Source organism: Podarcis vaucheri (assembly GCF_965113315.1).
Source record: "Podarcis vaucheri genome assembly, chromosome: 16".
NCBI lineage: Eukaryota > Metazoa > Chordata > Lepidosauria > Squamata > Lacertidae > Podarcis > Podarcis vaucheri.
The window spans coordinates 14260063-14287978 of NC_138754.1; the positions used below are offsets into that span (position 1 = coordinate 14260063).

Consider the following 27916-nt stretch of genomic DNA (forward strand, 5'->3'; position numbering starts at 1 on the left):
TAAAGAAAACCAGGACATTCTGGGATCAAATCAGAAACTGGGACAGCTTCTGTAAGTCTGGAAGTGTCCCTGGAAAATAGGGACAATAGGAGGGTCTGGAGTAGGGTTGTGCATTTTTCCTGATTTTCCTGTTTTATCTTTTGTAAACCCCTCTGAAGTGGTTTTTGTTTTGTGTTTTTTTACAATCAAGCGGTGTATAACTTTTATGAAATAAATAAAAATGAAAACCCCTGGCTGGGGAGAGCCATGCATTGTTCCGGAAGCTTGCCACTCAGGCTGTTCTGGAAGTAGGCCGGTTGCTGTGGTAACTGGAAAGCTGATGCATCCCCTTCCATGTTGTCGTGGGCACCATGTTGAACCCTCATCGCCACTCGGTGCTGACCAATGCCTGTGTCAAGCCCTCAGGGGACCCCATTAACCGGATCGCCGGCGCCATCTATGAGCCAAAGGGGCGGGTGCGGCTTTTGGGCCTGATCTCGGAGAGCTCCCCTCCACAGCAGGTAGCTTGGAGAGGGCAACGGGGGTTTCTCGCTCCCATACGTGGAGGCCATACTTCTCACGCACAAGACAACAAGATTAGCACTGTTTTAATATGCTCCTTCCTTAGGCACTGTACAAAGAAAGAGGTGAAGTCACGGTTTCTCCATCCAGTGATATTTGGTGTGAGGAAAATTTGGCCTTCGTGGTTAAACTACAACGCGCATCAGCCCTAGCAAGCATGGCCAATGGCCTGGGATTATAGATGTCTTAGTTCAGCAATATCAGCATGGCCAAAATGCTTCTGTGCACCTCATATACTTTCCAAGCGTGTTTCCCTTGCTACTGGGGGGGGGGGTGTCTGCCTCACAGGGACGTGTAAGCCTTTGAAAACAAGAGAGAGGTAATGTGAATGTGTGCACCAAGGCCACAACAACTGCCACGTGTGGCCATGCCACTGGCATGTAGCCCCCAGACACCCACCCATTGCTGCTTGTGGCCCTTGGAAGCCAGAGGATTGCCTGGTCCTAGCCAGAGAGTGATGGGGCCCAAGTGAATGATGGGAAATTCTCAGTCGGTCTGCACGGGAATCATTGTTCCCCTTGGACTTGATCTCGTAACTTGTATCAGAAGTTGTATGGTGGGGAGGGAAAGGGTGCAGGATGCAAGTGAACACACATGCCTAAATATCTCTGTTTTTAAGCCTCAGTTTCACAGTGTGCCAGGCAGTAAATCGCACAGTTCAAAGCAAAAGCACGATACACATTGCTTAATTTACTTTGAAATGTGGTAATGCAGTCCCTGCTGCAATTAGGGCATGCTGAATTTGTCAGCTTACCAATTCCCAAAAGGAGAGGCGCTAAAAAGTTGTAACATGGCTTGGGAATTCAAAATATATTGCTTGGTTATATTGATTTAATTTAGTTTTGGTAAAATGGTATGTAAAATGTGTGTGAAATTGCATAGAAATCATGACAAATGATTGCCAAGTACTTGCAGTTGTATATTATATATTAATATTGTTTTCATTTATTATTATTATTTAGCATGACTGACATTTTCAAAAGGTAAAATTAAAATTCATTGGTTTTCCTAAAGCAATTTATTCTATGCTTCTTCATAAAATGTAGACTTACCAAGCTAAATGTTGTCCAATCACAAAAGTAATAGCAGATTTGAATTCCTCACACCCAAAAAGGTATTTTTAAGGCTCCTCACTGAAGAAGTTAACAAGAAATAAGTTCCACCCTGTAAAATGATATATCCTACTGCTATATTTAGGAGGCCTCATTCTGCTGAGTGGGGTCCTGGGCATCTGCCCCAAAGTCCTGCCCGGATGGTACCACTAGAATCACTGCTGTCATTCTAGTGGTAAAGCAGTGGTAAAACCGCCACTGGAAAAACACTGCGTTTTACCAGTGTTTCCTGGCTCCTAGGATTTCGGGTGTGCCCTCAGGCATGACATTCTTGGCTCCTCACCCCAACCTGGAAGAGCAAACTGAGGGATCTCTTATGTTCCAACCGATCTTCTCTGTGCAAAGTGGAAAGTGTGGTTTGGTTTAGACGGTGGGCCCTCTGCTGGGCTCAGGGTCCTGGTGCCCAAATGCATGTCTCTGGAGCCAGCCTTGGTGCTATCAAATGTCTCTGTGTGACTCAGGAGGACTACCTGGATGCAGGTGATGGGATGCTGATCTGCATGAAGCGGGCAAAGAAGAGAGGCCCTCACCCCGCAAGGAAGCCCTGCTGGGAGCCTGAGGAAACAGTCCCAAATGCCAACAGCATCTCAGACATAGACCCAGAGCAAGAACTGAGCAGGCAAGTTGTTGCCGTGGGCTTTAGGGGGGGTCCCATCCACAGCACACATTTAAAGTATCCCTATACTGCTATAAGGGATGATCTAAACCACTGAGCCTCTATGGGCTTGTCAATCAGAAGGTCGGCGTTTCGAATCCCCGCGACGGGGTGAGCTCCCATTGCTCTGTCCCTGCTCCTGCCAATCTAGCAGGCCAAAAAAAGTGCAAGTAGATAAATAGGTACCACTCCAGCAGGAAGGTAAACGCCGTTTCCGTGCGCTGCTCTGGTGTTGGTGTTTCGTTGCGCCAGAAGTGGCTTAGTCATGCTGGCCACACAACCCGGAAAAACTGTCTGCGGACAATGCCGGCTCCCTCGGCCTGTAAAGCGACATAGGTGCCACAACCCCAGAGTTGTCTGAGACTGGACTTAACTGTCAGGGGTCTCTTTACCTTTACCTTTTTATACTAATATAACAATTGTGGCTTCCCCCAAAGAATCTCGCAACAGTAGTTTGTGACGGGTGATGTGAGGGGTCTTCTAACAACTCTCAACGCCTGGAATAAGCTACAGTTCCCAGGATTCTTTGGAGGAATCCTAAGTAGGGAATGCACCTCATTCGGAGCAGGATCTGTTTGTGCTTATAATTTTAAAATAAACAACCTGCCCAGTCTGAGGTCTTACAGAGTGGTCAAGTTTTGAAAGGAGCATTTTTACAATTTACACAGTTCAAAGATGGAGTTAACTCTTTATTAGCAAAAACATGATCCCCCAAGACTTGGGGTTGAGTGTCAGGCCTAATAGTCAGAGCAGCACATTGCCAGTGGTCTTCCTCCATGAAAACCAGTTGCCGAGACTATGCCTCCTCACAGCCTTCCCTTCCACTGCGGCTGCAGGCAGCCAACCTACCTCTCCTCCGCCCTTTTCATGCCTCTCTGGGTTCTGGGAAACAAGTGGGGAAGGGAGATTGTCACATCAGGAGGGGGAGACACCTGTGATCCTTCTTCAGCAGGACTCATCTCTGTCTCATCACCTCCCTCCTCCCTGGCTTCTGTTTCTGCCTCTGATTCTGGTCTTCTCTCTGCCACAGACTCTCCCTGCTCACTAAGCCCTGTTACCTCTCCAGCTTCCGGCAGCTCCTCTTCCCAGTCCTCTCCCTCCAACCACTCAGCATCGTCCCATCATCACTCCACAGGCTGTGAGGCTTCTTCTCTGAGTGGTTCCCCTGCTGGTTTTCCCACCATTCCTCTGCACCCAACCAGTCCATGACATAGAATAATAAAATTGTAGAGTTGGAAGGGGCCCTGTGGATCATCTAGTCCAACCCCCTGCAACGCAGGAATATGCAGCTGTCCCATACAGGGATCGAACTTGCAACCTTGACATTATCAGCACCATGCTCCAACCAACTGAGCTATCCAGGTTCACGAGTGAAGTGTGCATCAGATGCTGCAATTGTACTGCAGTTCTTTTAAACTCTCTTTGCCACTGAGCCAAAGTCCTTCAATAGGACCTGCTTCCGTGGTTGTGTGACACCCACTAGTGTGATTGGAAAGTAGCAGGATGTGCCCCCCAAAAGAGAATGCCAGTGAAAAACCAGTTGCGATTCTGTGTGCCGTTTTACACTGGAGGAGCAATAAATGGATAGCGCTAAAACAGGGGTCAGCAAACTTTTTCAGCAGGGGGCTGGTCCACTGTCCCTCAGACCTTGTGCGGGGCTGGACTATATTTTTTTTTTGGGGGGGAATGAACAAATTCCTATGCCCCCAAAATAATCCGGAGATGCATTTTAAGTAAAAGCACACATTTTACTCATGTAAAAACACCAGGCAGGCCTCACAAATAACCCAGCAATGCATTTTAAATAAAAGGATACATTCTACTCATGTAAAAACATGCTGATTCCCGGACTGTTGGTGGGCTGGATTTAGAAGGTGATTGGGCCGGATCCTGTCCCCGGGCCTTAGTTTGCCTACCCATGCACTAAAAGCTGCTGGTCTGGAAGTGTTTTGATTATCCAAATCAAAGTTGGGAAGCAGGGTTCCAAAACTGGGAGGTGGGGAGACCAGGTTTGTGTCCAACCTGAGTGTTGCTGCTTCCCCCCTAGGCAGCACCCAGTACCTCCTACTCCAGATGTCAGCAATGCCTCACCAAGCCCTACACCAGTTCCCGCATCTGCCAAGCAATCTCGACCAGGTTCCTTTCCCTTCCACTGGATGTGGGAGAGCATCTCTGTCAACGGCCAGGCCATGTACCAAGACCGGCTCCTGGAGAAACCCAAGAAGAAGAGGTCCCCTCAGACTTCTGTCACCACCTTCCGTGAGCCTCCCTGCACGCCGGAGCCGGGGAACCCGAGAGCCGGCAGCCCTAAAGGCGGCCATTGCTCGAAAGACCCCAAGCCCTCGAATGGCGTCCCTGAGGACCCCTGGCCCACGTGCCAGAAGTGTCACCGCCAGGTGGGCCTGGCTCCCGGGAGCTCCCTCTTGCCTCTCTACTGGAAGATGGACTCCCGGCAGGAGGCTCGGAAACGGCAGATGCGCCAGGAGCGCCGCCGCTGGCTGCAGCTCACCCAGGAGCTGCTAAGCCTGGAGGATCAGGGCCCCAGGAGCAACAAGCGCTTCTCGCTCAAGCGGCTGGAAGAGAAACTCCGAGCAGAGCTCCTCTGCCTAGCCACAGAGCCCGAGGAGCCTGCTCCCCAGAGGGAGGCGAGGAGAGCCAAGGGCCGGGCCCAGACCGACAGGGAAGAGCAGCTGACCTTCCAGCCCACCATCAACCGCAGGATCCCCAATTTCAAGAGTCTCCAGAGGCGCTTCCAAGAGCAACTGGAGCAGAGGAAGGATCAAGGTGGGGAGCAGTCATTCATTGATAATGGGCAAGGTGGGAGGGGGGCGGCATAAGGTCAACATTAAGGATGGTATCCAACTAAGTCCGACTCAGTTGGTCAAGTGAGTTGTTGTTGTTGTTATTATTATAAGGGGGGGAAACCTGCTCCTTTTCCCTTATGGGGTATTCCAGAGCTCATATAGAGTCCTTAAGTGGGTTCCCTATTGGTAGGAGAAATAACAACCAACTAGAGTAAATTGAAAAGCAAAGCGGCTAGCAAGCCTGATCTTTATTCAGGGAACTGTTGCAACAGGGTCCCCACTCACCACACTCAGAAGGGAGGAGAACTCTGAACAATGGTGCGCAAGCCCATATATAGACTTTTGAAATTGCTGCAGAGGAATATTTGACATAACTGAGAGGTTCAAAATGGCTTCAAGATTGATCTCCTATACCATTTCAGACACATGGTTCATGTAATTAGATATGTGTGCATTTATGAACATTTAGTCTATATTTGAGACCTTAAAATTCTTATAACATTATTATTACTATTATTACATTTATAACCTGCCTTTCCTCCTAATGTGTGCTGGCCTCTCTTTCTTTTCTCTCTTCTCCACTCTCTGTTTTCCTTTCTTTCCTTTTTCTCCTTTTTTCTACAGCCTGGATTATTAGAGCAATCATTGCCATTTAAAGTTTACTCGTAATCCGATGTATCCTTGTAAATGGTGCAGTTCCTGTTTGGATGTTTGTTTCTATTTCTCTTGTCGTAATTTTAATAAAAAATATTTTAAATTAATCAATTATTATGCTGCTGTAGCACCCTGCTTGTGGTTAACGCTTAGCTGGAATGAAATATTCAACGCAGCAATAGAGAAATTAAAATAATAATTTATTTGTCAGACAAATAAATGAGAGACACAGTGGTATATGGATACCAAAGCTCTGCCCCCTCCAGCACTGATGGCCAGCACTTTTATTTCCTCAGCCCAGCCCCCTTGCTCCTCCTTTGGCTGCCTCTGTCCAATCAGCTTGGTTGAAATTCCTATTGGCTGTTTGCTAGAACCAATCATAAAAGATACACCCATTTCCTATTACCTTTTATGGGAGACAAAGAGCTATATTTCCTTCTATCCATAAATGGCAGACAGCCATATATCTTACATTTGCCTGGACAAGGCACCTTAATTATCAGATCATCTTTGCCCTATTGCCCTATTACCCTATTCATTCCAAAACAGATGGGTAAAACAGATGGCTCATGGTTTTAAATTTTTATCTTAAACAGAGATCTTGGGTTCACCTTCTCACACACCATCAATGAAATAAGAATCTAACATAAGAATCTAACATTTCTTACTTTCTAAATCCTTTGCATAATTACATTTAAGCCAATATATTTCATACATAACATATATAGATTTTTAGAAGAAAAGGCCTTTTCAAAGTAAAAAGGAACTTAGTAAAAACAGCTTCAAAACAGCTTCAGAGAGAAGCCTCTTCGGTTTACAACCCCCTTTCAAGCCAGCTGCTGTTCCCATTAGCTCTTGCCCTTTTACCTTAGGAAGATGTGGCTCGAGTCTGATGGGAGGCACATGGTATTTTCTGTTAAACAATAAATTTAACTATTTACCAACTCTTAATTAGTGCTTTTGCAGCTTGATTGTATTCTGTAATTTGTATGGTCAATATGACCTCTGCTCCCAGCCTGTAATTTCCTTTTACAACCCTGAGGTACTACTATAGATCAGGGGGGCCCTTGATCAAGAAGATAAACAACTGCCAGAGTACTCAGCCAGCTGCTTTATGTCTGGCATGAAACATACAAATATTTGCAAATATATTTTTTAAGCTCATTTTAAAATACAAGTCTTGATCAGATGCCTCACTGCGAAGTGATGATATGCGGGCAGGCGGGTTGGGACAGGTCACGTTAATGCCTCTTTGCTCTCCTCCACCCAGCAAAGCTGACCATCTGTAAGCCTTTCCGACTTCACTCCACGGGCAGCTCCCAGCAATTCTCTGGAGAAGAGGACAAGCAGGACCCAGAAGACCCGTATTACGAGGTCCGGCGGTTGTATGGGGTTCACTGGAGGGCCCATTCTTGCCCGGACTTTGGTCCCCCCATGGTTGCTCCAGTGATGCACACCAAGACCTCTGACAAGCGGCAAGAGGCTAACAGGTAAGCAGGGCACCTGGGGAGGGGGGTGGCGGTTCCAAGGTCTTTGTGCTATTATTTCCCGCAGTCCAATGAGAAAGGCCAGGGGGTTTCTTGGGGGTAGGCTGCAAAATTTCCAGCTAAACATTAAAACAAAGAACCCCAAATGCTGACTGTTGCTAAGTGAAAGCTGGGGATGGAGGAGAAATTAAATTCATTTTGTGTTTAAAGAGGAACCTAATTCACCATTTCTGAAACAGGAAACAACACTCCCTGCCCCGCCCCACCTTTGAAATACTCACTTCCCTAAATTTTGCAGTTCACTTCTGCAGCCAAGTAATGTGTACAGAAATGCACACACTAACATACAGTGTACATAAAAATGTCCATCTTGGTGAAAATAAGACAAAATTGTGATTTATTGGGGAGAATTGCTTTGCAAAAATGTGTATATTAAGCAAAACTGCAAGAAGGTACAGTTGTACCTCGGAAGTCAAACGCCTTGCGAGTCGAACGCTTTGGCTCCCAAATGCCACAAACCCAGAAGTGAGTATTCTGGATGGTGGACGTTCTTTGGAACCCAAACGTCCAACGCAGGTTCTGATTGGCTGCAGGAGATTCCTGAAGCCTTGGTTTCTAAACATTTTGGAAGTCAAACAGACTTCTGGAACGGATTCCGTTCAACTTCCGAGGTACGACTGTATGTCTATATTAAGGGGTGAAATCATACTAAAACGCTGGTGAATCTTCACGAGGACCCCTTTTTAAAAACAAAAATCACAAACTGATGTGGAAAAATGGAGAACGGAACTTCAGGTAGGAAAAATGAGAGACTGCAATAGACAGAATTGCTCATCCTGTGTTTACTGAGTGTTCATTCTTCCAGTCTTTACTGATAGGATTATACCACAGTCAGCATTCATCCAGTACGGCACTCATCCCAGTTTGCTTGCAGAACATTTATACATCTTCATTATTTGTTGCCCTCACCCTTTGCAATCCATTTCCCCATCGCTTTCCCCCCACCGCTAAAAAGTCGGCCTCCTTTCTAAAAGTGGCTTTGCTGCACTCGGGCGACAGAGCCCTTCAATCCCCTTTAGCCAACCTACATTCCTGGCCTGCACTGGAACACAACGCCAGCCTGCCCGGCGGACCCCTTCACCCTCACTTCCAGAGGTTTCCCCATGCCTAAGGTTGGCCTCTTTTTGTTAGGATGCTCTTGCTGGAGTGGGAGAGGCAGGAACGGAAGGAGAAGCGGCGAGCTGAGCTGCGCAGGGCGAAGGAGCAGCAAGTGCAGCGGGAAGTGGCCAAGTGCTTGGCGACATACCAGACCATGGACCACCCCTCCGTGTCATTGCAGAGAAAACGGGAGATGCTCAGGTAACATGCCGTGAGGTTTCTGCAAAGTCCCTCTGGGCTGTGGGGCAGAACAGGGGCTGCATACGCACCATACCTTGAAAGTGTGGGACTCTTAAGGATAGTAGGAAAGGATATATTGATTAAATATTATCCTTCCACGCTAGTGAGTCATGTAGCAGAGCAGATTCCCCCAATATAGCAGTAAGCTAGTTTGCAGATTTGTTTGAATCTCTTCAGTTAAGCAATCTAGTCTCGCTTGCCCAGATTGGATTTTTCCTGGCAAGTCCCCTTTGATCTCTCTTAAAAGAATCAAGACACAAGAGTCTTAAAAGTAACAAGAAGTTTACTCACATTCAGTTCACAGTATAATCCCTGAAGGCAGGCTTTATCTTGAAATTACAGAACAAAGTGTGAGTCCATTGCATATGGAGACTGAGCCCATGTACTGCTGGCTGAGAGCCAGCAGACAGCAAAATACATTAAGAGAAGAAAATGGCATCAAGAGAAAGATGGCTGTGTGACTCCACTTTTATGGAGTCAGCCAGGGTCATGCCCATCTGTCTGGTCACATGCAGGGGGAGGACACTCCAGACCAGTGGAACAGGAAGTTATACTGGCTGGCGTAACATCCCCCTGCCTGTGTCCACTCTAGGGAAACAAGGAATGTTGTATTTGACTGCTCCAATGGATTACATCCCACAAAAAGCACATTTGGAGCACATTTGCCGTCCCCAAAGAACCCTGGGAACTGTAGTTTACCCCTCATAGAACTACAGTGGCCAGGATTCTTGAGGCGGGTGGATGTGCTTTAAAGGTGTACACAGCCTGTTTTCTGGCTTGCGCTCGGCTGCCAACTAGGGTTGTATTGAGGACGGCCAAAATTATTACCCAGCAATCTTCATAAGGCAGGAAGGAGCAATTCTGCTCTTGAGCATGACAGAGGTTTTTGGGAATATTATGGGTTGTTCAAGGGCACATTCCTGCTGGAGGAAAGTACTTAAGGAGGGCAACAGAGGAGAGCTGCTGAGGGGTGTGGCTTGGGTGAGGGGTGTGGCTTCAGGAGGATCCCGAGGGCCAGGCAGAAAAGCCTGGAGGGCCACATTCCTAGAATATTCTTCCAGGCAACAGCTTCCTCCTCCTTTCTGCCGCTACCTGACTTTTAAAATCTAGAGATGCCATTGGGGAGGATTGAACCTGGGTTGCCCAGACAGCTCAGTTGGTAGAGCATCAGATTTATAATCTGAGGGTCATGGGTTCAAGCCCAAAAGATTCATGCATTGCAGGGGGCTGGCCTAGATGACTCTCATGGTCCATTCCAACTGTATGATTCACACAAAACAGGTGTTCTACTTACTTACGGGGGAAGCAGGCCTGGTTATTTACAGGCTGGGGTAGAGGGATCAGAAGAGGAACAATGCAGCAAAGGCCTACCAACCTCTCACTTTGGTGTGCAGGAGGCAGGAGAAGCAGCGCATGGAAGAGTACACATTGCAGCTGCAGGAGATGCAAGACCGCGTGGAGAGCAGACCTTTCTTGTTTGAGAGAGTCATGCAGGTGAAACGGGGGCCAGGGGGCTGGAGGGGAGGGGAGGGAAGGGGAAGCAATGGGTTATATAGCATAGCAGCTTGAATATCCGGTTCCGTGCAAGGAGCCACAAGTTTGAGTTGTCCACTCGGCCTTGATTTATCAATGTGGAAAACCTCAAAGCAAAATAATAATTCTAAAAATATTATTTCAAGCACTGATCTCAGGGTTCCCAGGAACAGTATCTTTCAGCCCTACGTAAGCAGGAATGTTCTTAGACTGGCACACCTCGCCACGGAGGGCATTTCGCAAACAGGAGCTGCCACCGAAAAGGCCCTGTCACAGATCAGTGCCAATAAGGCCTCGCTTGCTTTGCTGTGTTTTCTGCCATGGGCACCTTTGGGAGGAAGAGCTGGCTATAAACAGGGACTTCCAGAGGGTAGGTGGTGGCCACACTGAAAGATCAGTTCCTTGCAAGGCGATCCAAGTTGCCTCCTGGCCTTCAAACTGTAAAGGAAAAGACTTGCTGCCTTTGTTCTGGCAGAGCCAGCAAAATGGCAGCAGAGAGAGCGAGAGAGCACAGCGTGTGGCAGTAGGGCCATTTGTACGGGTGTTTTTTTTAAAACTACGTTGCCTTTGGCCTGTCTGTGTCTCCACTCAAGCCTCTCTCCCTGCCAGGCCAACGCCCGCCAGGCTGTGGAGCGCCGTTTCTCCCAGGTCCTGGCTGCGCTGGGGATCGACGAAGAAATGCTGTGGAAGCATGCGGTGCGGCAGTCTGCTCGCAAGTCCTCGGGCAAAGCCATGTAAGGAAGCTTGAGAGGAAGAGGGTGGCTGGCCGGAGGCCTTCTCCTTCGTCCCGAGTGAAAACAGATATTTCCCCCTTGTTCATTTGGAAATCGTTATGGACACGGGGTCTTTTCTGCATGCCAAGCAAGGGCTCTAGCCCTGTGTTAGAATCATAGAATTGTAGAGTTGGCAGGGATCTCGAGGGTCATCTAGGGCAGTGTTTTTCAACCACTGTTCCGCGGCACACTAGTGTGCCGCGAGATGTTGCCTGGTGTGCCATGGGAAAAATTGAAAAATTCGAAAGATTTTTTAAAAAAGTCAAATTTTCGCCCACTAGGCGGGCGCCGGACTGTGTCCACCCTATTTTCCATCCGTCCTGGGTGGGGATCAGATCGGATGGGATCGGATGAGAACGGACAGACGGTCCGCTCTCATCCGATTCCCCATAGAGAGCAGCGGGGCTCTGACATCTCCCTCTCCGTACACAGTGGTGGTGTGCCTCGTGATTTTTTTCATGAAACAAGTGTGCCTTTGCCCAAAAAAGGTTGAAAAACGCTGATCTAGGGCAACCCCCTGCAATGCAGCCGTTCCCTAAAGAAGAGGAGCTTATGCACCCAGGATGGCCTGCTGGGACTCCCTAGCGCAGCCGCTCCCAGGCGGACTCACTGTCAGTGCACTCCGCTTGCAAAGAAAGAATCGGGAGCTCCACTTAATCTCCAGGTTGTTTATTGGGCACCAAGAAAGAGCAGAACTCGAAGCAATGGCTTCAAGTTACAAGAAATGAAATTCCGACTAAACCTCTGGAAGAACTTTCTGATAGGAAGAGCTATTTGACAGTGGAATGGACTCCCCTGGAAGGCGGTGGGCTCTCCTCCATCGGAGGTTTTTAAACGGAGGCTCCATTGTCAGGGATTCTTTAGCTGCCACTCCTGCAATTCAGGGGGCTGGACTAGAAGATCCTTGGGGTCCCATCCAACTCTACAGTTCTATGGTTCTATGAAATGCTGGTGTGCTCACTGGGGCCAATGTCAATTGCCAGCTATTGATTTACATATTTTACATGGGCCTGTGCCCTGTAAAGGCCCAGAGGATTATGGAGAGAAGACAGTGGGGTGGGTTAGAAGGGCCATTGGCCTGATCCAGCAGCTGGCCCTTTTTGTTCTCATGAGCAGGCACACAGTTCACCTGCTCACTGTCCTATTCCCCACTATGGCGAGGTGTATTGTGTTTCTGTTCACACTACAGAAATTATTTCTGCATGCGAGTTGTTACCTACAAAATTAGCAGGTGCAAATTTTATGTGCATCAGCACCCTCTTTCATCTTGGGTTTTTTTATTTTTTGGCAATGCACACCTGATGCCTTGCCCAGGACCTTCTCAGACCTGTGGTGTGTTTCAGGCGTAGGAGGACAGAATCTCCAGAAGATCTCCCAGAATCGACCTGAAAGCAAAGCCTGGCAGGCAGAGAAGAAAGAGAAAGAGAGAGGGAACCTTGCAGCAAGATCTGCACCTTCTGGACCTGTAGTCACGAGGCACCTAGAAATAAAACTAGCTTTGGAGACGAGAAAGACTCAGCCTTCTCTATGAGGGGGTTGACCTGGGCAGTTGAAAATGGTGCTTGGTGGTGATGAAAGGTGGGGAATCCTTTTCTAGGTAACATTCCAGGGGCCACATGCCTGTGGTAAGTAGGGCCAGGGGCAAAAGTGGACGGAGCACTCATGCCAGAGTGCCAGAATGAAAGCCGCTTGTGTTTTGTCTTGCGAGATCACAAAACGAGCATCATTTAGTTTCGTGCTCGCACGCAGGCGCAAGAGCTTGGGACCAAAAATGGAGCATCCCAATTTTGGTCCCCATGATGTTGGAGGGTATGAGTACAGGACTGTGTTGCCAACCAGTTTTTGAAACTTTCCCCACCTTCTTGTAGAGTTTGGATTTGATGTCCCGCTTTATCACTACCCGAAGGAGTCTCAAAGCGGCTAACATTCTCCTTTCCCTTCCTCCCCCACAACAAACACTCTGTGAGGTGAGTGGGGCTGAGAGACTTCAGAGAAGTGTGACTAGCCCAAGATCACCCAGCAGCTGCATGTGGAGGAGCGGGGAAGCGAACCCGGTTACCCAGATTACGAGTCCACCGCTCTTAACCACTACACCACACTGGCATTGGTTTGCTTTTCTGTTATTGGTTATGATTCCCTACATGGTCAGTTTGGAAAAAAATTAAAATGTGGAGAGGGGCAGGGGATCTGCGGCCTGGGCCTTAGGCTCCATAGACTGTCTGCTGACACCACCGCCTCTGACTGCCTTGGCATCCTTTGCCTTGCCTCACGATGGCATCACAAAGAGCTGCCAAGGCTCCCCATTCGGAAGCCTGGGGCCTTCCGTGTTCCAGGTTCACCACAGCCCAGACTGGAGAAGCCGACTGGGAGGACATTTCTAGGCCGGCGCGTCTGAGCCACGAGGGCTCCTTCAATTCGCCACCATGAATTACCTCACCGTGCCTGCCATGTCCTCTGTGCCTCAGATGGAGAAAATGCTGCAAGTCCCGACCCAGGAGCAGGGGCAAGCCCAGGGTGCAGGCGCCGGAATGCCTGGGACTTCCGGCCTTGGGCCTGGGTATTTATCCTCACCCCGCCCAGAGCCTTCCACGGTCCTGGCCGTCACCTCCATGTCGCCCTTCATGAAAGGGCCCAGGAGATTCAGCAGGGGCAGCAGGAGCAGCAGGAGGTCAATGCAAGGATCCAAAACCATACACACAGGATCGAGAGTCAAAAGTGAGGGGGCAATTCCAGGGGTGCATTTAGACTTAATGTTAGTGTGGCGGGCCTCCCCACCTGACCCATTTTTTGACAGCCAAGTGTATTATTACTTAACTTCCTTCAAAATGGGGGGAGCCAGCATTGCTGCTTTTTCTAGGATCTGCTTTATACTGAATTGGACCACTGGACAGGGAGCCCAGGGCTGTCTGCATCAGGAGTGGGGAGCCTTTTCTAGTCAGGGCCCCAAATTCTTAGCTCCCCCAACCCTGGCAGGCCAGCTGGAGGAGCCACCTGTCAGTCTCCTGGCATCCCTATGTCAGGGAATGCCACGCTTTGAAGCAGTGGTGCCAACTTGAATAACATATTGGGGGGCAGATAAAACCTGTGCCCAATCTTAGCAATAGAGGTACCTAGTGCTGATGAAGGGTTATTCCTCCACCCATCACCCCACTTTTTATCCCCAAAACAGCTCTGTGAGGTTGACTGGTCTCAGAAACTGCGACTGGTCCAGGGCTACTCTGAATTCTTAAAGCTAAAAAGCGCCTTGAACCCAACTCTCCCCAAGCCCAAGTTTGTAGGCATCTGGGTGCGTTCCTGCTCACACCAAAGCAACAGCGGCTGGCTGCAAAATTATGCATTTGCCTGCTTGAGCATATTTTTAGGACCTGCCTTATTTCTGTGACATTGTTGTTGTTGTTGTTGTTGTTGTTATTTTATATACCACCCTATACCCGGAGGTCTCAGGGCAGTTCACAGAAGAGATCAACCTAAGCTGCTTTAAATTGCTTTTCAATATTGTGTTTTAATTATAACCTGCCCTGGTACCTTGTGGTAAAGGGTGGATTAACAACAACAACAACCATTTCTTTTTTTCTGAGGGTACTCAAGAGTACACAGTATTGGCACCTTCCCCCCCACCCCAGCCCAAAATGTTAAAAGTGTCGTACTTACTTTAACAACTTTATTGTGTGTACCGACAGCTTTCCTTCCCTAAAAAAAATCAAACACTGACAACAACAACAACAACAATAATTATAGGTGGGGAGCTTTACCCTCCAAGTCATCTGAATTAAGCACTCCTGGTTTAATTCTAAAATATGATAAGTAGCCAGGAGCCGCTTCCTCTCTTGTCCTAGCAGAGCTCTAGGACTTACTCCAGTCTCAAGGGCTGTAAGAAACAACGTTGAAGGTTTGTGCCCAATCCCAGCTCTCTTGCCCTCCAGCAACCCTGTTACAAATTCCTTGCAAAATGAAGTCCAAACGTGGCTTTTATTAGGTGGGCGTGGGGCACAAAGGGACCTGCGCCCCTAGGAGTTGCCGGCGCCTCTGCTTTGAAGCTCCTGTTTTCACAAAACAAAAAAACAAGCGTCTTTTGGTCTTGTGTTCACACGCACGTGTGAGAATTCGGGACCAAAAAAAAGGAGTGTCCCGATCTGGGACTCCAGCATGTTGGAGGATTATGAGTACAGTACTGTGTTGCCAACCAGTTTCTAGAAGAAAATCAAACACTTTTTGCAGAGGGATTGGTTTGCTTTTCTGTTATTGGTTCTGGTTTCTTTCATGGTATCTGTCCGGACGTAGAAAAGGTCAGTTGGAAAAAAAACCTAAAAAAAAAATGTGGAGAGGGGCAGGAGATCTGCGGCCTGGGCCTTAGGCTCCATAGACTGTCTGCTAACACCACCGCCTCTGACTGCCCTGGCATCCTTTGCCTTGCCTCACGATGGCATCACAAAGAGCTGCCAAGGCTCCCCATTCGGAAGCCTGGGCCCTTCCGTGTTCCAGGTTCGCCACAGCCCAGACTGGAGAAGCCGACTGGGAGGACATTTCTAGGCAGGCGCGTCTGAGCCACGAGGGCTCCTTCAGTTCGCCACCATGGATCACCGGTACCTCACCGTGCCTGCCATGTCCTCTGTGCCTCAGATGGAGAAAATGCTGCAAGTCCCAACCCAGGAGCAGGGCCAAGCCCAGGGTGCAGGCACAGGAATGCCTGGGACTTCCAGCCTTGCGCCTGGGTATTCACCCTCAGCCCACCCAGAGCCTTCCATGGTCCTGGCCGTCACCTCCATCTCACCCTCCTTGAGAGGGTCTAGACAATCCCGGAGAAGATTCAGCAATCAGAGCAGCAGGTCGATGAGAAGTTCCAAGAATGCACCTGGAGGGATAAGAGTCAAAAGTGAGGGGGCGATTCCAGGGGTACAATTTGACTTTACATAGGTGCAGCAGAACTTCCCACCCCCCCGGACCATTTTTAGATGGCCATGTGCTTTATACTGATGGCCATCGAGCTCAGGGCTGTCTCTGTCAGGAGGGGGGAGCCTTTTCTAGTCAGAGCTCCAGATCCTTAGCTCCCAAAAACCGTGGCAGGATGGTTGGAGGGGAAGTTTACATGGAGATTGGTCTGTTGGCAGAGTAGCTAAATTGCCGCTCAGAAGCCAAATCATGTGCAAGACTGACTCTTTTATTGAAATTAAAACAAGGTTTAAAATATTCAAAGCTTTCACTTGCAGAACACGTAGCTAACGAAGAATATATTTACGTTCACATACTTATCCAGGCATGGGACTTGTTTTGTCCCCTTACCGTATTTATTCGAGTCTAACGCGCCATCAAATCTAATGTGCACCTCAGTTTTCAGAACCTTGAAACCAAATGTGGATGGATGGATGGATGGTTATATCTATCTATCTATCTATCTATCTATCTATCTATCTATCTATCTATCTATCTATTGGTGAATGTAAATGTGCCATTGAATCTAACGCACACCTTAGTATTCGCAACATAATTTGGCCAAAAAAGTGAACATAAATTCGAGTAAATACGGTAGTTGAAGATTCTTCCGTAAACATTCAGACTAACTCTGTCTTTCTGTCTTTCCAATCCTTGCACTCAGCCTTCTGTACATTACCCAACTAACCCATGCAGCTCCTTACAAGAGGTTTCCACTTTCTCTTCCCAGCCAACTTCTCCTTACTGCTTCTTTGGGAGAACATCAGATTCTGTACTTCTTTTTGACACATACATTCAGAGAGAAACATTAGCACTCTTCTCCTCTATTGCATATCAGACCCTCCAAGTGTCCCTATTTTCCAGGGACAGCCCTGGATTTACAGAAGCCATCCCGATTTCAAATTTGATCCTGGAATGTCCTCATTTCCTTGGGACGTCCCTATTTTCACTGGAGAAATGTTGGAGGGTATGGAGTTATACAACCTCCCAGGCCAAGGAGGTAAATAACTACGCAACCTTTAGAAGACTTCTGAAGGCAGCCCTGCATAGGGAAGTTTTTAAATGTTCAATGTTTTATTATGTTTTAATATATGTTGGAAGCCGCCTAGAGTGGTACGGGCAACCCAGGCAGGCGGGTGGGGTATAATAATAATAGGATGTCCCGATTTTCATCAGAGAAATGTTGGAGGGTGTGTTGCATTTAGAGAGTTCTCTCTTTTCTTCAGTGTTCACGGAGATGCAGCCATTACAGTCAAGTCAGTCACACACACAAAACAAAATGGAGACTGTAATAAGATGTCTCCCATGTGAACAGAATTAACCAATCACATGAGAGTTACTGGGAAACATTCCAGAATTCAACACACATTCATACATTTAAGCATTCCCAATTTCAGTAAATTAAATCACTGTACTTAACATGGTTTCCTCTGGAGGAGGAGGAGCTCAGCCTAATTCCAGGAATGATGACTGTACTTGGAACTGTGGGACTTAGTCCCCAACATGGGTGCTGTAGGGAGGTATGTAAGAAGGGATTTATTTCTTTCCCACCCACAATTTGTTACATTCAGCGGGAAAGCTCAGTTGGTATAATAATAATAATAATAATTTATTATTTATACCCCGCCCATCTGGCTGGGTTTCCTCAGCCACTCTGGGCGGCTTCCAACAAAATATTAAAATACAATAGTCCTTCAGATATTAAAAGCTTCCCGAAACAGGGCTGCCTTCAGATGTCTTCTAAAAGTCTGGTAGTTGTTTTTCTCTTTGACATCTGGTGGGAGGGCGTTCCACAGGGCGGGTGCCACTACCAAGAAGGCCCTCTGCCTGGTTCCCTGTAACCTCACTTCTCGCAGTGAGGGAACTGCCAGAAGGCCCTCGGCGCTGGACCTCAGTGTCCGGGCAGAACGATGGGAGTGGAGACGCTCCTTGAGGTATACCGGACCAAGGCCGTCGTGCTGGAACAGCATGAAACTCTTGATCAGGGGTTGGCAAGGTTTACCTCACCTGGGCCGGTTCACTCCAATGCAGATCCCTCCGTAGGCCAGATTGTGTGTGCGCGTGATTTCTGGCGTCTGCGCAGACGTGATTTCTGGCGCTGCAGAAGCGAGTTCCTGTGCTGCGCTGGTTTAGCAGGCGACTCGGTACGGGAGCAGCTCATGGGCCGTTTAAACGACCCTCATGGGCTGCTTGTGGCCCATGGGCCTTAGGTTGCCTACCCCTGTTCTTGATCTCAGGGTCGTGGGTTCAACCCCCATGTTGGGCAGAGAGATTCCTGCATTGCAGGGGGGTTGGACTAGATGACCCTTGTGGTCCCTTCCAACTACACTTCTATGATTCTGTTACACTGCAGTTTGGCTCCTGACAAAAACTGAATTATCCGCATTGCTGCTTGCTATGGTGAACATTTACATCATTTAATTACAGAATCACTCGCATTATCATTACATTAGTCCATTACCAATAATACTGACTGGATAATTTCTGTTCTGGGCAAGGGATGAATAAGCAAACATAGCAAATCTCACCTCCATTCCCTTTCTCTTCTGGATTCTCCAACGTCCCTTGGAATCATAGAATCCTAGAAGTGTAGAGCTGGAAGGGACCCTGAGGGTCATCTAGTCCAACCCCCTGCAGTGCAGGAATGTGCCGCTGTTGCATACAAGGATTGAACCTGCAACCTTGGCATTGTCAGCACCACGCTCTATCCAACTGAGCTATCCAAGCCCTTGTTGCAGAGGACAACCTCATGTGTTCTGAGAAACTGGGGGAGGGGAATGGCTGCCTCCTCTGCCCTCGCCCTCAAACGATTCTTCCTCCCTCTCTAACTCTAGCAAAGCCGGCCCGCCAGCGTCGCAAGAGGAAGCACAGACGAATGACGATGACAGAGATGGTGGTTTATGCCTGGCAGAAGATCTACCCGCACCTCGTCTTGCTGAGGCAGATCATCTACGACTTGACTCAGTCTTTCATCTTTGACTTCATAATCTGCTCGGTGGTTGCCATCAACACCATATTGCTGGTGGCTCAAACATTTGCGGTGGTTGAAATTCGGGGAGGTCAGCCCACAGGAGAGGTGTTTCTTGCCTCATAAATAATCCTGCTCTGTAGACTTCTTCTGAATGCTGGGTAGTAACCAGAGCATGCTCTGCTTTCAATAAGGCCATGGGCTTCAGTCCTGCCCCAAGGAGAACTTCTGCTCCCAGATTGACGGCTGGCCCTCAGGAGAGATCCCCACAGCTGGAAGCCATATTGACCCAAGGGCCTTATATCTGCAGAATAAGGGACTAACCCTTTCAGGAAGCAACACTAGTCAGTGACTACCTATCCCCAATAGAAACCAGCCAGTTGCTTCAGAACCTTGCTGAGACCACTTCAGAGTTTGGCCTTGCCTTTAGGGCACCCTTTCTCAACTTATGGGTCCCCAGATGTTGTTGAACTACAACTCCCATCACCCCTAGCTAGCAAGGCCAGAGCTCAGGGATGATGGGAGTTGTAGTCCAACAACTTCTGGGGACCTACAGGTTGAGAACCACTGCTTTAGGGGCATTATCTGTGGTCCTGTACCCACACCTTTATCTCCTGTGTAGATTCAACCAGGGACTACTGCCCCCACTCCCCATTTAGGCAATTCACCTTCTTCAGTGGTGGGCATCTCCACAGATCACAACAGCTTTCATCATGGAGGAGAGTGGCTTTCCCACAATCAATGGTTCTCTCTTTCTCTCCTCTCTTGCAACAGAATGGTTCTTTTCTGCCATGGATCCTGCCTTCCTTTCTGTCTACGTGTTAGAGGCCGTCCTCAAGCTCATTGCGTTGGGCTGCGAATATTTCCGTGACCCATGGAATGACATTGGTGGGTCTTTCTGCAGTGTGGTCGAGGGGGTATGAACAAGTGCTGACGGCAGTTCTATGTTTCTAGAAAAAGAGGTGCCGGAACCCACCATGGATGCCTCCCTTGTTCTCTTATCATGGCAATGGCACTCACTGGAGAGGTTCCGGAACTGAGTTTCGGCAAGTTCAAGCTGAGAGAAAAAGCCCTGGCTGATACCAAGGGATTCCAGGGCAAATTATTTAATTAGCAGAATGCCTGAGAATAGCAACATGTGCAGAACTAACAGCGGACCCTTCTCAAATGATGAGAAGGTTGGTACAGTGGTACCTCAGGTTAAGTACTTAATTCGTTCCGGAGGTCCGTTCTTACCCTGAAACAGTTCTTAACCTGAAGTACCACTTTAGCTAATGGGGCCTCCCGCTGCTGCCGCGCCACCGGAGCACAATTTCTGTTCTTATCCTGAAGCAAAGTTCTTAACCCAAGGTACTATTTCTGGGTTAGCGGAGTCTGTAACCTGAAGCGTAAGTAACCCGAGGTACCACTGTACTAAGCAAAGTACTGTACTAAACTAAGTGGTGTTGTTTTCTCTGGAATGCCCATAATGTTACACTCGTTGTATAAGCTTAATGTTGCTCAGCTGGCAGTCTGAAGCACCATTTCATGTGGCTCTGCCTTAATTTCTATGTTTCCTCTTCTTCCCTTTGCCAGATTTCTTCATTATGTGCATGACGGTGCTGGATTTTCTGCTCCCCTTGCTCATCTCCTCCAGACAAGGCAACCGCGGCAACAAACTCACGCTCTTCCGGGTCCTCAAAATCTGCAAGGCAGTCCGTGCTATCCGCGCCATCCGCTTCCTGCTCACCCTCCGGTTAGCGCCAAAATTTCTAGCTGGGGGAGGGAAGGGGAATGGAAGAGCTCCTAGCGCCTCCAGATAGTCAATATTTTGCAAGGGGGCTTCCAGCAAATACCAGGACCCTCCCGCCCTGTACCTTGAAAGCATTCTTCTCTCACTGTGCACAAAGAATATTTGGAACTGTAATTTGCTCAATAAATTGGTCATCTGGAGGAATCCATAGCAACTTCCTAGGTTTTAGAAGGTGGGGAGCGGGACAGAAGGGTTGACAGCGACTGACCTTACAATCCTACCTAACTCTCTGTTTCTTTATTTGCTTTTCCACATAGAGTGATGCAGAACCTCAAGGAAGTCACAAGCACCTTTTTGCTTTCCTGCGAGTCCATCGGAGCCATTATTCTCCTCATGTTCTCTTTCCTCTGTATCCTCCCAGGAAAGAGCAGCATGGAGAGGGAAGAATCCAGGTGCACCTGGTGCCCATTGGGACTGGTAGGGCAGAAGGCAGGGAGGCCAGCAGTAGGTGGCGCCAGAGCCAATGAGAGACAGAGGCCATTAATTCTAGTTTTGTCCCCATCCTCCTCCTCCTCCTCCTCCTCCCTGCTGAGCTCTAACAAGGGCAACACTGAGACCTGCCTTCTTCCGCTCCCCAAAATTTTACTGTCACATGTCATCCTATGACGAGTGAATTCCACAGGTTACCGTATTTTTTGCTCTATAAGATGCACCAGACCACAAGACGCACCTAGTTTTTGGAGGAGGAAAACCGAAGAAAAAAAAATATTCTGAATCTCAGAAGCCAGAACAGCAAGAGGGATCGCTACGCAGTGAAAGCAGCAATCCCTCTTGCTGTTCTGGCTTCTGGGATAACTGCGCAGCCTGCATTCGCTCCATAAGACGCACACACATTTCCCCTTACTTTTTAGGAGGGAAAAAGTGAGTCTTATAGAGCAAAAAATACGGTAATTACAAATCCTTGGAAGAGGCAAAGGGATGGCGTTCTCCTGCGATCCTGCATTTCCAAGGCTCCTTGTTTCGTTCCTTAGCCCCGCCTTCCACCCGTCAGTCATGTCTTCCGTGGTGCTGCGTGACATGTTCCATGAAGCTGACGAAAAACACTTTGGAGACCTCTTCAACAGCATCTTCACACTTTTCCAGCTCTTCACTTTGGATGACTGGTCCCTCATCTACCTTACCTGTCAAGAAGCAGGTGAGGGAAGAGGATGCTTGTCAGGGGGGGTACATAGAACTTAGCACAATCGGTTAAAAAAAAACCAACCCACCCAACCTCGTGTCAAGATTGAAGAGCAAGACAATAATTGGGGGGGGGGATCCATGCTAATATGTTAAATGTGGAGATTTCCTGAAAAGCCCACCCCTAGGCAGCATTATCACTCACAGGCCCCATGTGTGTTTCTTTCCAGGTGCCTGGTACATCATCATCTTCCTGATCATCTACATCCTTGTGGAGTACTTCTTGCTTCTCAAGTAAGTATAGGCTCCTCAGGCTTTTGACTTACTGGAGAGGACCTTGGATGGGAGGTCAAGGGACGGTTTGTTGATTTATTACATTTATTATATTATGCTTTTCCCTCAAGGTAGTATACATTGTTCACTGTCCACCCACACCACCACCACCCTGGAATTTTATCCTCACAATATCACTGTTAGGCATATATATATATATATATATATATATATATATATATATATGCTTTCGTAGATTTTCACGGGTACAGGAATGCAGGTTTTGGTGTCTTCGGGTGTCTTCCCGTGTAAGAGTCGGGGTGTCTGTGCGACGTTTCGACGAGGTCTCACTCGTCATCTTCAGGCTGGTGCTTTCGGCTTCTTGTTACTGGAACAGAGCAGAATCTGGTGTTTGAGTTCCTATAAATACTGTTGAGGGGTGTGGTGTATAGGAACTCAAACACCAGATTCTGCTCTGTTCCAGTAACAAGAAGCCGAAAGCACCAGCCTGAAGATGACGAGTGAGACCTCGTCGAAACGTCGCACAGACACCCCGACTCTTACACGGGAAGACACCCGAAGACACCAAAACCTGCATTCCTGTACCCGTGAAAATCTACGAAAGCAAATATATATATATATATATATACACACACACACACACACACACACACACACACACACACATATATATGGAAGGACCGGCCTGAGGTTCTTTCTGGCACAGAGATGTCAGCTTGCGAGAGGGCAATTCTGTGTATGTGAGCCACTGTAGCCTCACCACTCTCTGCTCTGTGCTTCGCCTCTTCAATTCTTGGACACTGGGGGAGGCCTGTCCCCCCAAAATGTTGGGGGGAGCACCAAAAGAACATGCCCCCAGGACCTGGTGCCCCTGCTGTGGTATATTTAGTTCTTCCTGTTACAGTGGAGGAGGATCTGCTTGGATACAACCTTGCGTCTGGTTTCGGGGGGATGGGATTTGGGTGCCTGAGCTGTCCTCCTGACACCTGCTTTGAGACCATTGGGTTGATAAGTTTACCAAATTGGGCGGGGAAATCTGCCATACTCCTGGTGAGCTTCACAACTGAGCACATTTGAACTTGGGATTCTTTGGTCTTAGCCAGACACTCTTAATGGGATTAACTGTTTACTAAATACATTGAACTCCGGCTGATCACACCAGAACGGATGTGGGGTGGATTCCAAAAAGCACAGCAAGGTAAAAGCTTAAACCGAAGGTAAAAAGTTTTAGATAAACTAAATGCAGCGATAAGTGCTCTTAAAGAGAGCCAGTGGGGTGTAGTGGTTAAGAGCGGTGGACTCGTAATATGGTGAACCGGGTTCGCGTCCCCGCTCCTCCACATGCAGCTGCTGGGTGACCTTGGGCTAGTCACACTTCTCTGAAGCCTCTCAGCCCCACTCACCTCACAGAGTGTTTGTTGTGGGGGAGGAAGGGAAAGGAGATTGTTAGCCACTTTGAGACTCCTTAGGGTAGTGATAAAGCGGGATATCAAATCCAAACTCTTCTTCTTCTTCTTAAAACCCCGAGACAACCAAGAAAAGACTAAATAACTACAGGGCCAGCCCAGGACATTTTTGCTGCTTGAGGCACAGCAGAAAATGTTGCTACCCTGCCACTTCCTCCTCTACCGCCTGAGGTGACTGGAAGCAGCCCGCCCAGGGAAGTCCTGGTGCCCTGAAGGCAGTGGAGGAGTAAAAGGAGGCCAGAGAGGAGCAGGTGGCAGTAGAGGAAGAGGAAGAGGAGGCAGTGGCAGTGGCGGTGGCAGCACGAGGACTGCAGAAGAGGAGGAGGCAAGCGGTGCACTGGATCTGCTCCATGTCCCAACTGCCGCCTGAGGCAACTGCCTCACCCAGTCTCATGGGTGGGCCGGCTCTGAATAGCAACGATTGCTGTTAAAGCCTTGAGACGCAGTTGGGCTCTGTATTGGATTTGAAATCGTTCCTATATATGCAATGTATTTTTAAATGATTTTGTATATGGGATTGTTTTAACTTTTATGAAAGCGGTGGTTTTATGTACATTTCCATTTCTCTTTGAGGAAGCAATTGGTAAATTGTGGAATATAGAACAGTCACAGCCCCGTTGCTGCCCTCCCTCCCTTTCTCTTGCAGCCTGGTGATTGCTGTCCTGGTCGACAACTTTCAGATGGCTTTGGTGAAGCGTCAAGAGCTCAAGAGGCAAAAGGTCAGCACAGCTCCCATTGGTGTACCCAGGATTCATGATGGGTGGGGCTGGACACCCACCTGTCATCATCCTCTGTCTGGTACTGTCTAGTAGATTCGGAATGAAATGTCTCAACAGTTTTAAATTTTCTTTTGGTCTCAAGTGCTCAGAAAAAAATGTCAAAATCTTTCTACAATATATAAAAGGTAAAGGTAAAGGGAACCCAGACCATTAGGTCCAGTCGTGACCGACTCTGGGGTTGCGTGCTCATCTCGCTCTATAGGCCGAGGGAGCCGGCATTTGTCTGCAGACAGCTTCCGGGTCATGTGGCCAGCATGACTAAGCCGCTTCTGGCGAACCAGAGCAGCACATGGAAATGCCGTTTACCTTCCCGCCGGGGCGGTACCTATTTATCTACTTGCACATGACGTGCTTTCGAACTGCTAGGTTGGCAGGAGCAGGGACCGAGCAACGGGAGCTCACCCCGTTGCGGGGATTCGAACTGCCGGCCTTCTGATCGCCAAGTCCTAGGCTCTGTGGTTTAACCCACAGCGCCACCCGCGTCCCTTCTACAATATATACTTTTAGTAAAATATGTATTTACTTGATTTGGGAGGGGGCAGCTGCCGCCCCTCCCCCCTGGCTATGCCCATGCAGACTGGGGTTGACAGGGAATAGCTGGGGCTGGGGCTGCCAGGATGAGCGTTCCAGTCACTGAGTTGTATTTCTTTCTCCAATTGACAGAAGTGGGTCGAACTGAAGGAGAGCAGTATCGCAGATGATGTTTTTGGCAAAGCAGCAGGTGACAAGAGTGTTTGGGGAGATGGGCAGCAGGCTTTGAGACTGGGCTCAGGCTTAGAACCTTTAATGCAGGGGTGAGGAACCTCAGGCCCGAATGTTGCCCTCCAAATATTTCTATCATCCCCTCGGACTTTCCCTGCAGGCCACACCTGCTCCTTGAGTGTGGTCCAGTTTGACCCACAAAGCCATTCCCCACACACAAACCATGCCTGTTTGCCAATCAGCTGACATCACATTAGCTGCCCTTGCTGTGCTGGTGAACTGGGGCGGAGTTTGGCTCAGTTTGGCTGAGTGAGCAGGCATGCATAACCAAAGCAAGCAGCTGGTCTTTTTTTTTTTTTTAAGGCATCATCTGCAAAAGGGACTTCTCCTTCAAGCAGCCAATGCTTGCAAAATGCAGGCTTCTTTGTGTGCCGCACTCATCAACTGAACCCGAAATGAATGAGCCTAAGTTAGTTATGTCCATTCAATTCAATGGATATACTCTGAGTAGGATGAACATTGATTACAACCTCAAGTTCAGAGGGAGGGAGGTGATTCTTAACATTGAAGCCAAGCTATGCATGCTGGCAAGTCTTCTTATGCCCTACAGCAGATAAGCCCCAAGCAAAAGAGGAAAAGGAGGAGGAATTATTCAGACAGACAGTCATGGGAAAATATGGCAGCCTCGAGTTGATGGACAGGTGAGGAGGCGCAGCAGCCAATAGATGAAAATGTATCTACTTGCAACATTTTTTTAGCTTGCTCTTCAGCGGAAGAGAAGAAAGCGGAGTTCCACAGAGGCTTACAAATATCAGTACAGTGGTACCTTCAGTTACAAACCCCTCAAGTTACAAACGCTTCAGGTTACAAACTCTGCTAACCTGGAAGAGTTACCTCGAGTTGAGAACTTTGCCCCAGGATGAGAACGGAAATTGTGTGCTGGTGGCGCAGCGGCAGCGAGTGGCCCCCATTAGCGAAAGCACGTCTCTAGTTAAGAACAGTTTCAGGTTAAGAATGGGCCTCCGGAATGAATTAAGTTTGTAACTAGAGGTACCACTGTAGTAATAAAGAAGACCTTCCCCTCAGACAACCAAAAGCGGCGGAAAAAAATAATTTAGCAGTAGAATAAACACTAGAATAAAAATGTTAAGAATATCTAAACAACATTTAAAAACAGTTCTAGCTAATAATTACAATGTTGCCAGGAACGGTATCTTTCAGTTATGAAATGCCTGGGTGAAATGTAACAGTTTAACATCCCTCCTAAATGTTAATTATGAGGGAGACAGGTGCATCTCACCAGGAAGAGCATTCCACAAATAGGGAATCACCTCTGAGAAGACGCTGCCGCAAGTGAGCTCCGGCCAGGCAGCGCTTGCTCCAACAGGGCCTCCTCCACTGATTATAGGGCTTGAAATAGTTAATACTGTACTGGGGGAGATGCTCTTATCAGTACTTATGTCCCAAGCTGTTTGGTACCCCCAATGATTTTTCCTTCTTTGTCTAGAGAGTGGGAATATCTCTACTTCTACTTTCGACTAATGACAGCAATTGAGACAAACCAGCAGCAGTTCCAGTCTCAGGCATCCACCACTGACAAAATCTTAGACACTTTCTTTGAGGTAGGAACAGTGCTTTTTTCCCCCCTAGAAAAAAAAGGTGCCGGTATTCAGCATGCAATAGAGGGCTCTTGGGCCCTGCCAGAGTACCGTCCCTCCCTAAGCCGGGCAGCAGCTTTCCAGGCTTCAGGAAGGAGGTGTGAGGCTCTGATTTGAAAAACGAAGAAGGTGACAGTACTGCGTACCAGCACATGCCGCCAGGACAAAAAGCACTGGGTAGGAGGTCCACTGAATTTAATCTCTTTTTCTCAGGCTTGCCTCCAATGAAGAGATGCTCTTTCTTTCCTCAAAGGAGCTCAATGAAATCAAGCTTAACCTCTTTGTACTCTTCAGTGGAGCTGGAGAGAATGAAATATATCCATTTCCTAAGGCAGGGACGGGAGATATGTGTGGGCCCTCCAGATGTTACAGGATTCCAGCTCCCATCAGCCCCAGCCAGCATGGCCAATGAACTGGGAATGATGGGAGTTAGTCTAACAACATCTGAAGGGCAACAACTTCCCACCTTTGCACTGAGAGCATAGACCAAAAGTTGCCAAACTTTTTTGCACCAGTGGGCACATTATGAATTTTGAGCAAGTGCCTTGAGTGAGGATTTTAATCCTGGTTTCTCAAACCTTAGTCCTACACCCTAACCATTATACTATTATGGAATGAGTGGGATAAAGTGTAATAAATAATCATAGGATCTGACTCCTTTTTTTAACCTCCATTTACAGACAGCTGAACATGATTACCTTTCCAAATGAAGATGTTTTCATGGTGTTCCCAAACTAGACTTCACCTGCTCCTGGAGGCTTCGGTTAAAGGGTCAACATAGCTTGACGTTTTATTGATTTCTCACTTGTTTTATACATTGTGTTATGTTTATTAAATGACTTTTCATCTCTCTGTTGAGCACAACTATATTTGCTGGGTTTGACATAAATAAGTTGCAGAATCTGTTTTGAATGCTTGACTTTGCCCCTCAGAGGAGTGTAGGAAGCTCCTCAAGCTCTGGGACTCCTTAGCCAGGAAGGCATATTTTAAGGTTAGACTCACACCATACAGTTAAATCATATTTTGTACCACTTTAACAGTTGTGCCTTTTCCCCATAAAAGGGAGGGTAATGGGAAGTGAAGTTTACCTCTCACAGAATTATAGTTCTCAGCACCCTTAGCATATTACAGTTCACAGGATTATTGGAGGGCTGTGGGTGTTCTAAATGTATGGTGTGGGTGTGAAATGATGAATTTTCACCAATGGACAAAAACATTTTTATTCAGACAGG

General features: G+C 48.0%; 2 protein-coding genes across 12 annotated transcripts; both read left to right on the forward strand.

Annotated features, from left to right (window-relative positions):
- Positions 1-287: 287 nt before the first annotated feature.
- On the forward strand, positions 288-12489 carry TSGA10IP (testis specific 10 interacting protein). Of its 2 annotated transcripts, XM_082202765.1 has the most exons (8): positions 289-500; positions 2135-2296; positions 4380-5112; positions 7057-7276; positions 8465-8632; positions 10066-10165; positions 10814-10938; positions 12321-12489. In XM_082202765.1, the coding sequence occupies exons 1-8, from the start codon at positions 351-353 to the stop codon at positions 12364-12366; spliced, it is 1704 nt and encodes a 567-aa protein (XP_082058891.1). In that variant the 5' UTR covers positions 289-350; the 3' UTR covers positions 12367-12489. The 2 variants fall into 2 exon arrangements, with proteins under 2 accessions (XP_082058892.1, XP_082058891.1); XM_082202766.1 differs by lacking the exon at positions 10814-10938 and having other exon boundaries at positions 288-500.
- A 678-nt stretch (positions 12490-13167) lies between these two features.
- Positions 13168-27534, forward strand: CATSPER1 (cation channel sperm associated 1). 10 transcript variants are annotated; one of them, XM_082202782.1, is made up of 12 exons: positions 13168-13692; positions 18741-18965; positions 19649-19762; positions 20450-20609; positions 20924-21015; positions 21658-21801; positions 22016-22079; positions 24192-24264; positions 24988-25045; positions 25637-25727; positions 26534-26648; positions 27365-27534. In XM_082202782.1, exons 1-12 carry the CDS (start codon positions 13401-13403, stop codon positions 27392-27394), a joined length of 1458 nt encoding a protein of 485 aa, XP_082058908.1. In that variant the 5' UTR covers positions 13168-13400; the 3' UTR covers positions 27395-27534. The 10 variants fall into 10 exon arrangements, with proteins under 10 accessions (XP_082058908.1, XP_082058909.1, XP_082058905.1 ...); XM_082202783.1 differs by lacking the exon at positions 13168-13692 and adding an exon at positions 15040-15263; XM_082202779.1 differs by lacking the exon at positions 13168-13692 and adding an exon at positions 15309-15850.
- The last annotated feature ends 382 nt before the right edge of the window (positions 27535-27916 follow it).

Bases quoted from the DNA above. Each gene is read 5' to 3' on its own strand.
- TSGA10IP (XM_082202765.1), top strand. From the start codon at position 351: ATGTTGAACCCTCATCGCCACTCGGTGCTGACCAATGCCTGTGTCAAG. The intron at 501-2,134 runs GTAGCTTGGAGA...TGTGTGACTCAG, and splicing joins AGAGCTCCCCTCCACAGCAG to GAGGACTACCTGGATGCAGG. The intron at 10,939-12,320 runs GTAAGGAAGCTT...GGTGTGTTTCAG, and splicing joins AAGTCCTCGGGCAAAGCCAT to GCGTAGGAGGACAGAATCTC.
- CATSPER1 (XM_082202779.1), top strand. From the start codon at position 15,550: ATGGATCACCGGTACCTCACCGTGCCTGCCATGTCCTCTGTGCCTCAG. The intron at 20,610-20,923 runs GTTAGCGCCAAA...TTTTCCACATAG, and splicing joins CGCTTCCTGCTCACCCTCCG to AGTGATGCAGAACCTCAAGG. The intron at 21,016-21,657 runs GTATCCTCCCAG...TCCACCCGTCAG, and splicing joins CCTCATGTTCTCTTTCCTCT to TCATGTCTTCCGTGGTGCTG.